The following is a 10,697-nucleotide window of genomic DNA, read 5'->3' as shown; positions in this document are numbered from 1 at the left end:
TATACTCATCCGAGGGGACATACTGGACGGGAATTATGAACGTTACGAGGAGAATTTTGAGCGTTGAATTGTCAAAATCAAGTTGGAATTTTGCAACTAGTTATTATTTAAGTAAATAGTTCGTTACAGGAGATCAATAAAAAACATTTGCAGATGTGTAACTGTCACTTCTCTTCTGAGATCATAATAATAATTAATTTATCTCAAGCACTGAAAAACTAGTAATTCCTTTTAAGATGTAAATTTCCATCAATTCTATATCTGTAAAATTCTGTTTTGTAAAAGTGAGCATTGTGAGCAGGAGATCAATTAAGCTTCTTAGAATTTACGCACGGGTTATTCGAACATCTTAATCCATTCCTGATCACAAAAGGTCGAACAAGAAAAGAAAGAAAGAAAAAAAGGATCTCTTATTTCTCCGAGTTGCTAATCTGTGCCAATGCTGTCAAGCCATGCCACTAGCTGCTTTGACAGAGGCCTCATCTTTGGCGAATCACTCAGGCAAACACAGGCAATCTCAAGCATCTTCATCAGTTGGTAGAACAGCGACTTATCGTAAATCTGAGGATCGAACACCTCCACTTCCCTCTTTTCCTCCTTCATCCGAAGCACCCATGATATCAGCTCCCTCCCCCCTTTCGGCTTGCACATATCGACCGGCCGTTTACCGGTGAGTAGCTCCAGCAGCACGACGCCGAAGCTGTACACATCGCCCTTGAAAGTGGCTACCGAAGACAGGCCATACTCGGGAGGAATGTAGCCCAATGTGCCAACCAAGTCCGTGGTGACATGAGTCTCGTAGGGAAATATCAGCCTCGCGAGCCCGAAGTCGGCCAAATGAGCCTCGAAGTTCTCATCCAGCAGGATGTTGCTAGACTTGATGTCACGGTGCAAGATGTGTGGGTCGCAAGATTGGTGCAAGTAGGCCAGTCCCCTGGCCGAGCCCTGTGCGATCTGAAGCCTTCTGTGCCAATTCAGTATCGTGCCGCCGTCAGGTTTTTCATGAAGCCAGTAGTCCAAGCTCCCATTTTGCATGTAAGAATAGATGAGGAGTCTGTCGCTGCCAATCTTGCAGTATCCTTGAAGAAGCACAAGGTTTCGATGTTGAGCTCGCGAAAGCGTCTCAATCTCGGCCTGGAATTCCCTCTCCATTTGGAAGTAGTCGCCGGAAAGGCGCTTGATAGCCACCTTTCTGTCATCGGGAAGGATGGCCTTGTAAACAAGGCCGAAGCCTCCGCAGCCGATGATGTTGGATTGATCAAAATGGTTGGTGGATTTCAAGATGTCACCGATGCTCAACTCGCTGTCGCTGTTCATGTTACGAAACAGAAGCACCAATCTGGATTCCGCTCCCTCCAAATCACTGAAATTGTTCGAATTGGAATAGTCTGCCACCTTCGGACCATCATCCTGTCGATTGCGGTGGTTCCTCGACACGAGGAAGTAGACGAAAGCAAGAAGAGAAGATGTTCCGAGTCCAATTCCAGAGGCGAGTCCTATGATCACACCTTTGTTTCTTCTCCTTTGAACAGTCCGCCCCTCGTGCCTTTGATCAGAATCACAGAGTTTCGAGTGAAAGCCACAGAGGCCTGGATTGCCCTCAAAATCTGAAGTCGAGAAAGTCGAAAACTGGCCTCCTGTGGGGATCGGACCCGACAGATTGTTGTAGGCCACGTCGAAACTCGATAGAAAGCTGAGCTTGGTGAGTGAGGAAGGAATGGTTCCGCTGAGAATGTTGTGTGACAAATCCAAAGCTTCCAAACTAGACATGCCTGATAACTCATCCGGGATGTTCCCTGACAGCCTATTTTGCTTCAGATCAAGCGCGTGGAGCCTCTTGAGGTTCCCGAAACCCGGTAAAACTGGACCAGCGAGCATGTTCTGGCTCAGAATTATGGATGGTGGGAAGCTACCGACTTGATTATACTGCAATCCCTGGCCACTAATGTTCTTCTTCACAAAGAAAGGGAAGTCCTCATTTGGGGGTCCAAAACTCGAGCTGCTATTGCCGGATATTAGGCTTTTCATCTGTGTCAAACTGACTGGAATCTCTCCACTCAGCGAGTTATTCGACAAATCCAAGTAGAAGAGGTGCTCGAGAGTCCCTATCCATGAAGGTATACTCCCTTCCAAATGATTCCACGACAGGTCTAGAACATTTAACTCGCTCAGATTGGACAACCAAGGTGGAATGGATCCCAAAAGGCCGCAGTTTGCTATAGCCAGAAGTTGTATCTTTCCGAATCCTCGAATTCCCTCCATCGGAATCCTCTCATCGCCATGGAAGTTCCTTGTGAGTGCCAAACCAGTAAGGCTTTGCACTTCCTGCAGGATCAGCAAGGCAGAATATATGTTGGACAAGCTGTTATTAGAAAGTGAGAGATAAGACAGCGAGCCAAGGTTCCGGAAACTGGTCGGAACTTCGCCGGTTAGGTTGTTTCGGGCTAGATTCAGGGTCCTCAACTCCACACACTGAGACAGATTGTGAGGAATGGAGCCACTGAAGAAGTTGGTCCCGAGATCGAGGGAGCTAAGCTGATTCATTGCCATGCAATTGAGAGCGATCTCGCCGGTGAGTAAGTTGTTCTTCAAGTTGAGCAAAACCAGTGGTGATAAGTTGGACAAAGTGAATGGCAAATGACCACTGAAACTGTTGGACTGAAGAGATAAGTACTTGAGTTTTGTCAGTCCGCGGAAAGCATTGGGGATCCTGCCGGAGAATGAATTAAATGAAAGGTCCAAGAGCTCAAGGTTGGAGAGATTACCTATGCTTGAGCTGAGCAAGCCATAGAGCGAATTCCCCTGCAATCGCAGCCTTCTCAAAGACGACAACTTGAACAAATCGTCCGGCAAAGTCCCATTCACCTCATTCACATCCACGCAGAGCTCTTCGAGAAAAGCACAGTTGCCGAATCCGGGAGGGAATTCGCCAGAGAATGAGTTTGCCGAGAACCGGAGGACTTGAATTTGAGCTGAAGAGTTGCAGATTGCGGCGTCAATGCCACCGGAGAACTTATTAAAACTGATGTCGAGAGCCAGCAACCTCGTAGACCCAAAAAAAATTGGGCGCTTGCCGCTGAAAGCATTATAAGAAATATTGAAGACTTCGATGGAGGGAAGGAATGAATCCGGAGGAATCGACCCCGAGAGCTTGTTCATGCTGAGGTCGAGGTGCTTCAGTCCGGTAATATAGAAGAGCCCTGATGGAACAGTGCCTCGAAGAGAGTTAAAGGAAAGGTTGAGGCTTGAGAGAAGAACCAAATCTGCCAAAGAATCAGACAAGAACCCTTTCAAGCTCCTATTTCGGAGATCCAATCCAACAACTCTAGCTCCAATGACTCCGGAATTGTCACAAGAAACACCATCCCAGCTGCAGCAATCGGAATCAGATGCATTGAGGCTCCATCCCGGAATCCCAGAATCCAAGCCTCTGGAGAAGCGTTGCAGGGCGATTAAGTCCGCGGAGCTGCAGCTCTGGGAATCGGTGAGCGTAGCAGCATCCAAGAAGAAGAACAACACCAAGAACCCAAAATTCAATCTTTGACTGAAATCATAGGCGAATTTGTCCCCCTTCTTCTTCATAACCGCAGCGTACGATAAGCGAGTGGTAAAGCGGGTCCTTTTATGAGAGCTTGTAACTTCGGCAAGTGAAATCTTTTGGGATTCCCGAGAATTCTTCCACACAACCAACAATGTTTTTAGAGGAGAGCCCAAAAAGAAGAAGATAAAATAATCAAGAGATTTCCTCCGCTTACCATGAGATTTGCGGCTCGGATTGGTAAAGGAGGCAGCTCTTTTTTTCGCGTTCCAAAGAATCCATCAGCTACCTTCTACAACAAGCTTCACCATCAAGATTATCATCATGCTGCTACTCTCAATTTGGGGAGAACAAGGAGGCAGACAAAAGTGAGAAAGAGAGAGATTGGTTTTGACTCCACTTTATTTCAACCGTTCTTATAATTAATTCAACATCTTGGCAATGTATTAGTTTCCACCCTTGGCCTTGGACTTCTCGAAGACTTTTGAAATTAATGGGTCTATTATTTCTCGGGCGGTAGTAAGATGAAGTGGAGCGGAGGTAGAAAGGCGGCGTCGGTTTGGCAGGAGGAGGAGGAGAAAAGACGGCGGCAGGCCGGCTGGCGAGACGGCGACCGGCGCCGGTTTAATGATAGAAGTCAACGATCCAATCTTTAATTGCGACTTTGCGAGAAGTGATTTGGACCTTTCCGGTCCGACCGCACACTTCAATCCCCACTGTGTAGATTCGCACCCTACCCTTTCCAAATAGTTGGATCAACTTTTACATATAAATACATCTGAACCCTAAAAATCGATCGAATTAGGCAAATTAGATAGCTTAATAATGTCAAGACAAATTATATTCATATAAAAATAATTTACTATTAGAAATCATTTATAATATTGTCATAAACTAAACAAAATAAATAAATAATATATCAACTTAAAAAAATGAATATTTCTAATTTTATTTTAATATTAATTTGAATGAATTGACATTGGAGACTCTTGATATGATCATGTATTAGATATCGCAATCTATTGCTTGGATTTTGCTCCATAGTGTAATTAAACGAGTAGCTGTACTTGCTTATTTTATATCATAATTAATAAAGAAATAAATTAGAGGCGTGTAAATTTCTTCATCTACGGCGCTAATGTAGGTATAGACTCTCTCGCTAAATTATTCAAGAAAACCATATCATTTTTTTTTTAAAAAAAAATATCTAAGTAAATCTTCTTCTTGATCACCATCTCACTAAATTATTCAACCAATCCATGCATTATTGGAACATAGACGAGTCTACATGTTGATTAATGTAAGGAAGAAAACCATGTCACCTAAACAATTGACTTCTTCTTACAAGCCTAATTAAGATGTTAAGATTATTTTTAGTTGACTTCTCGTGCCTAGTTCAATGAAATCCATACTCCCCCAAAAAAAAACAAAAAAAAGGAAGTTGTATATAAGATCCAACAACCCAATTTAAAGATAACTACGGCTAGAGTTAAATTGTGTCCCTTTCATGTGAAATAAATAACATTAAGTTGAATTACACACTGTATATCGATCCAATGCTCGAATTGAAATGCAATGTATTTTTTCAGGATTTTGCTTACCAAACATCACCGATACTGATTTGAGATCGTTTGGAATAAACTGAAGAAGACAAATCCAGACGAAAAAAATCTTATGGACCGAATCGACTGGATCCCAACAATAATAATACACTAATGCATTCATTTTTGTCCTCTACTGATTTTCATTTATTTGTTTGGATCCACATTGCTTTGAACAAAGAATGGCAGCCCCACAATCCAACCTAATCTATTTCATGCCTTGACTTTTCTAGGGCGGTGTTTGTAAATTTAATCAAACCTTCGAAACGTGGAAAATGCTTTTGATGAGCTAAAATCCAAAAGAAACAGCAGACTTTCTACTGTTTAATCCATTTGATGGCTTAATCGTTCTAGTGTCGTCTGATGTCCATTCTGAAATCAGCGATCACTAATTAGCATTCTAATTTATCGCAATGTTGGAAGGCGAATTCCTTCTCTTCCACTCTGAAATCAATGGACTCAAGGAATTAAAAGGCTACACGTACCACTGGCAATTCTAGTATTCTATTTCATCATCAGATGTTCACGCATTCAGTGGTCGATCGATTCTGGCTGCTGAAAGCTGCAGCCACCATCAAAAGATTGCAAGATATCATTAACTAAGCTAGTTATGCTCCAAATTAGAGCTTAGTGGCAATGGATGAGCGTCATTTAGTGGAGATCAGATAGCTTCACAGGTCAATGAGAGTGTTGAGAAAGGCTTGCAAGCTTCAGCTCATCAGGAAAGCTTATTCCCGTGCTGTTAATGGTGGATGCTCTGCTTTTTGTTTGAGTGGGTGATGTCGCTTCAGATGCTGCTTTTAAGTGGAGTGTGCACGGAAGTTTATTATTGGTTGATGATTCGCTTTGTTGTTATAAAAGAAGAGATATTGGTTGTGTTGGCAGGCAAATGTTGATAGGAGAAATGATTGCTCTTAGCTAATGGTAACTGATGAGTGCATTCGATGCATGCAGTAGGTTGATAGTGAGTGTGCATGTCTGCCATTTAAATAGTCCAATCAATATTTATATGCTGAGTCATAATTCCATATTGGAATCACTCCTGATGAAAGTAGTTGGAGATCACATCTTGCAGTTTCACTTGAGGGTTATGGATTCAGTGATAATGATCTTGGTGTAATTTTCAGCATCCTGAATCTTTAACAAGTGCTACTTTTTGTTTCAGTTTAAGATTTGTTCAGTGTCATAATCTTCAGATCAGAAGCAGTGAAACCTTTCAGACAAAATTTGTGTGCAGGATACCTATGGAAATGACTTTGTCAACGATATATTGCAAGAGTGAAATATGTAAGAATCAAATGCCAATCGTAGACTCGAAAACACAAAAGAACCTTTTACATGGTGGCACAAAAAAAGAGTCAACCATAGTCTAGGAAAGACAAATGGTACTTCAAATGCAACATTGTCATACTTTCGAGCCAAAGTAATAGATTTTAGTACAAAGTTCTAGTTTTGTGATCTTCTGCACAATTTCAATTTCAGTTTCTGTTTCATAAATGTCTTCAAAGAGCAAACTGTCGTGAACCCTGAAGCAAGGACCAGGGAGGCAATATTATTATGAATTCGCTATTCCAATCCTCATCTAATGCAGTTAAACACTAATGGTGCTCATACAAACTGATCGATAATGTTAAAACTGCATCACAAAGAGCCTGCCATCGAAGACAAGAAGGATTTTCCTCGTGTTACACTGTCAAATGGTAAAATTTCCTAATCCTTACATCGTTAACATCTGAAGTGCCCGACACTGAAGATTGCTTCCACTGCTCCATTTGACAGCACACCACTGTCAAAAAAGTTGAATCAACATTCATTCATACTAAACAAGAAATGGTTTATCAGTCGCTGCTTAGTTTGCAACGAATCGAAAAGGTGAAGACTAATATCACGTGCATTAGAATGTTGAATTGATCACTTATTGGCAGTCGCTTCTATTATCTTTTTCAACCTTAATGTAACGTAATGAACTAGACAAAGTTAGAGCATCAACCACCTCATTTTTCAATAATGATTTCATGTAACTAAGGCTCTGTTCTATTTCTTTTATGAATAGCAGTTACAACCTTCACTATTATGTTCTTCCATTCAAGATGATCCTTTACGAGATCCTTCTGTCATATGAAATTCCATTAGGAAAAAGGATTGTGTGAGGCTCTCAATATCTTAAAATGCATTTCGTGCTTTACCAGCAGCAGTAATATCTCCCTGCTATGGAGAAATGATAACTGATGCGAAATTGAAGAGGAAATTAGGAACACTATAAAGCACGTTCAGGTAGTAGAACTAAACAAACTGCATTTTAGCAAAAATGCAAACTTGTAACATAACGATGAAGAAATGAAGATGTAACCTGAAATAAGATGCAGTCAACCAGAAATAAAACTGCGTGGTAGCAGATTTTATCAGATGCGTCTCAACAAGCAATGTCGAATTCTTGAGCAAACCATCAACGAAAACTTGGAAAGAAATTGAAATACTAACATTTTATTTTCTTAAGACAATGACAAAGATTCAAAATACCGATTTGCCACAACTCCTGAAGCAGTATACTGCATCGACCTTAAGCTGTAGGCCTCCTTCCACACTACAACCTCCTAATGGCTTGATTTAGAAGACTATATACTACCATTGTGAATCCATAGAATCTATAAACTAAAGTTGTAACACTTACATACTATGATTTCAAAGATTACATAATACATGTTTGCATCAACAAAATCTAAATATTATGGTTTAGATTAGCTATATAATATATTACGGTTTCAAAGAGCTAGAAACTATAATTGTGTTTATGAACTTTCAAATATTGCAATTTAGCAAACGTGAAAAAACTGCGATTTCAAAACCCTGAAATACATATACTACGATTTAGTAGGTCCAAATAGTAAGGTTTCAAATTAAAGTTCCATAATGCTTATATGATTTCACAAAACATCACTTCGCTTATTGCTTTAAAATTCATATTTTATTGGTGATTCCAGTGTATTTGTATCTCATTTAGCCACCATAATATAGTGTCAATAAGTCAACTTTGTTTAGTAAAATACAGGAATGAGACTCCAAAACAGATAAATGATTGGATAGACTCATTTAAGTTGCATTTGCATTGTATTTGATGCATTTCTTCTTCTTCTTATTTTTTAATAGATGTGGGAGTTCAAATGGTAGTATCATTTCATCCTTATGGAAAAATTAAGCTTCACAGTCTACTGTGTTCATGTATGAAATCAGTGAAAATGTACGGCTGGTGAGGTGGCTTACACGCTGACCATAGGAGGACCTTAAAGTAGGGGAATCCAAAGTTTCGAATAGCTTGCCACGTCACAGAAGACAAGGGGAGAAGGAAATGTTAGTATATAGGCTAGGGATGAATCCTAGCATAGTCACTCCGACGCTCAAGTTAGTTTTGGGGCTAAATCTGAGTAACTGTGAAAATAGTGGTTGGAGAGCTTACTTGCGCGTGGAGAAGGGACCTCTTATATAGTACCTTTGCCCTTGGCCCACGTAATGAGACGTCTTATCATGATAATATAACCCTTAGGGTACATTTGGTTCAAATCATCATGTATAACCTTGGTTATGTGATTACCAAGTAATCACATAACCAAGGTGATCAGGAATAAAACATAACCTATTAAGTGTTTGGTTCAACTTAGGTTGTGCAACCACTTAATTTTACATTTACTAATTTACTCATTGACCTTTTTAATTAATTTAATTAAATAAAAACCTTATTCTCTCTTCTCTCCCGTGACTTCTCTTCTCCCCCTCTTCGCTGCCGCCGCTAAACAGAAAAAGGGGAAAAGGGGCTTCCCCTTTTTCTTCTTGTCGTCGCCGACCAGCCACACAACACGTGACTTCTCTTCTCCCCCTCTTCGCTGCTGCCGCTGAACAGAAAAAGGGGAAAAGGGGCTTCCCCTTTTTCTTCTTGTCGCCGCCGACCAGCCACACAACACGTGACTTCTCTTCTTCCCCTCTTCGCTGCTACCGTTGAACAGAAAAAGGGGAAAAGGGGCTTCCCCTTTTTCTTCTTGTCGCCGTCGACCAACCACACCAACAGTGGTTGTCGTCGCCACGCAACACCAAGGAATGGAAGGGGCTGCCCTCTTCTAGCCGCCGACCAAAGAAGAGCTTTCTAAAGAAGCTGCCCTCTTCTAGCCGCCGGCCAAAGAAGAGCTTTCTAAGCTGCTGCTCCTCCTCTAAAGAAGCTGCCCTCTTCCAGCCTGGCTTGCCGTCCAAGCCTGCTGCTCTCATCAAAGAAGAAGGCTAGCAGCAGAGTCAAAGACGAAGGAAAACAGAATTAATTCTGTTATCTTTATGGCTTCGGGCAAAGAGGAGAGAGAATTGTGGAGGGTAATTTTGGGGGAAAAAAATGATAACCCCGGAATCGTCCAAAACCTTATATTTCGGAGGTAATGCAATTCCGGGTTGCATGCCGACTTTGCTGATGTGGCGGGAATTGCTTATTACCAGGAATCCCTGATTACCCAAACCAAACAATGTTTTTATTGATAACCTACCAAGGTTATCAACGATATCTCCCAACCAAACACCCTCTTAATGTAATTAGTCTTACCCTCATGCCTAAACAATACATGATTGTCCCATCATAGGGATGGTAGGGATGTATCCAGTATGGGTTGCAAAGATATATTTTAGGAATTTGTTGATAAACTTCTGCGTGACATTAAATGAGACAATAGGGGCAAAATGGACTAACGGTGTCACGCCCTGGGGGAGTCTCTACTGGTGAAATTTTGACAGTATCTCCTCTATACGGGTGACAATTTGAAACTTGTCTACACAACCCTCAGAGCCTCTCAATCCTTTGTCAACACGGCCGGAACATATACAATACAATAAATGAACATTCCATGCAGTTTATAATAAATCATCCTCCGGTTGACTACACAACCACGCAGTTTATAATAATACCTACTCCACTATAGCGAGGAAAGCACAACACAACGGAAAACCTTCACAGCGGAAAACATGGACAACATACCCAAATTACGATATAAAATCCACGAGTGCAAGGCACACGCATCACCAGTATGTATATACATAACATGAAAACAAAGGCTGAAAACAAAAAACCGTCACAACACGGAGTGGGGACTAGCGACTGGAACCTCCTGACAATTTCAATTTGAAATAGGAAAATAAAGCAACGGGGTAAGTTCAATGAACTCAGCGGGTATCAAACTGACATGCATAATAAGTTATAGCTATCAGTAATAATCATGTAGTACAGTCTCCTGATCTATAATAGGAAATGTGAAAACTGAACAAGGAGAGAAGCTGTACTCACCAGGACCTCCTATCCGGATATAAGGGTCGTCAGACCAAATACCTCATGTCTCCTATATGCATGTCAATTATATGCAACCACCAAAATACAACATCCAAAAGGTAACAATCACAAACAATAAATACAATCCATGCATATGATGCAAATGTCCTGGTCACCCCTGACAAAAACTGCCACACACCCTGTCTGATAAACCACTAATCCATGAGTGGTTGTGTGTGCAGATCATGTAACTGGCGATGTGCTC

General features: G+C 41.2%; 1 protein-coding gene across 1 annotated transcript; it reads right to left on the bottom strand.

The window, feature by feature from the left end:
* Positions 1-211: 211 nt before the first annotated feature.
* On the bottom strand, positions 212-4,222 carry LOC122020154 (phytosulfokine receptor 1-like). Its single transcript, XM_042577935.1, has 2 exons — positions 3,756-4,222; positions 212-3,675 (listed from the first exon to the last, which is right to left on the bottom strand). The coding sequence occupies exons 1-2, from the start codon at positions 3,756-3,758 to the stop codon at positions 427-429; spliced, it is 3,252 nt and encodes a 1,083-aa protein (XP_042433869.1). The 5' UTR covers positions 3,759-4,222; the 3' UTR covers positions 212-426.
* Positions 4,223-10,697: the final 6,475 nt, after the last annotated feature.

The sequence above is a fragment of the Zingiber officinale genome, chromosome 9A (genome assembly GCF_018446385.1).
Source record: "Zingiber officinale cultivar Zhangliang chromosome 9A, Zo_v1.1, whole genome shotgun sequence".
In the NCBI taxonomy this organism is placed as follows: domain Eukaryota; kingdom Viridiplantae; phylum Streptophyta; class Magnoliopsida; order Zingiberales; family Zingiberaceae; genus Zingiber; species Zingiber officinale.
The sequence above is the reverse complement of the archived record's forward strand: the minus strand, read 5'-3'. Positions and strand labels throughout refer to the sequence as shown.